General features: G+C 46.3%; 1 protein-coding gene across 1 annotated transcript; it reads left to right on the top strand.

Annotated features, from left to right (window-relative positions):
* Window positions 1-291: 291 nt before the first annotated feature.
* On the top strand, window positions 292-1,071 carry LOC107302318 (zinc finger protein 23-like; the record flags this gene model as incomplete). The annotated part of the gene is made up of 3 exons (XM_029287211.1): window positions 292-440; window positions 498-653; window positions 741-1,071. Coding segments are annotated over 3 exons (636 nt in total), but the record flags the coding sequence as incomplete, so codon positions are not given.
* Between the last annotated feature and the right edge of the window lie 21 nt (window positions 1,072-1,092).

The following is a 1,092-nucleotide window of genomic DNA, read 5'->3' on the forward strand; positions in this document are numbered from 1 at the left end:
GGCCACAGCCGCCAACTGGTCGTCCAGTGTCAGCCGTGGGTCCAGGAGGACCCCCAAGTTGCGAACCCTCTCCGAGGGGGCCAGGGTTTCGCCCCCTATAGTCAGCGATGGAATCAGCTGACCATACCTGGGAGCCGGCAGCCACAACCACTCAGTCTTGGAAGGGTTGAGCCTGAGTCTGTTTCTCCCCATCCAGAATGTGGGATTTTTTTCCGTCAAAAAGACCATCTGGGAAACCATGAGAGAATTCACACAGGGGAGAAACCTTACAAGTGTTGGGAATGTGGGAAGAGCTTTTCTCACACGGGAAATCTTCGGCTCCATGAGAAGATTCATACAGGAGTAAAATCTTACAAATGCTTTGAGTGTGGAAAATGTTTCACCTGGAGTTCAGGTCTTCGGACCCACGAGAAAACACACAGAGGGGAGAAAAATGAAAAGTGCCTCGAATGTGGGAAATGTTTCACCTTGAAATCAAACCTGGTGCGACATCAGAGAATTCACACTGGAGAGAGACCCTATGAATGTCCAGAATGTGAGAGAAGATTTATGTGTTCTTATGCGCTTCGGAGACACCAGAAGGGGCACAAAGGGGAGAAACCTTATGAATGTGGGAAATGTGGAAAAGGTTTCCTTACAAAAACAGAGCTTCAGTTTCACGAGAGAATCCACACAGGGGAAAAACCATACAAATGTGGGGAGTGTGGGAAATGCTTTTCCGTAAAACAAAACCTTGGAAGGCATGAGAGGCTCCACACAGGAGAGAAACCATACAGATGCGTAGAATGTGGGAAATGTTTTGCTCAACAGGGAAACCTTTGGACACATCATAAAATCCACACAGGGGAGAAGCCATATCCATGCTTCGAATGTGGACAATTTTTTTCTACCACATCACACCTTAGAAGTCATGTAAAAACTCATACAGGGGAAAGAAATTACAAATGTTTAGACTGTGGGAGAGCATTTCCTCATTCATATTCCCTTAGAAACCACAGCCGAATCCATACAGGAGAGAAGTCCCATAAATGTTCGGAGTGCGATAAATGTTTTTCTCGGAAAGGTACTCTTGTGAGACATCAGAGAATCCAC

The sequence above is a fragment of the Protobothrops mucrosquamatus genome, unplaced genomic scaffold (assembly GCF_001527695.2).
Source record: "Protobothrops mucrosquamatus isolate PMUCROS unplaced genomic scaffold, P.Mucros_1.0 scaffold47704, whole genome shotgun sequence".
Classification (NCBI taxonomy): domain Eukaryota; kingdom Metazoa; phylum Chordata; class Lepidosauria; order Squamata; family Viperidae; genus Protobothrops; species Protobothrops mucrosquamatus.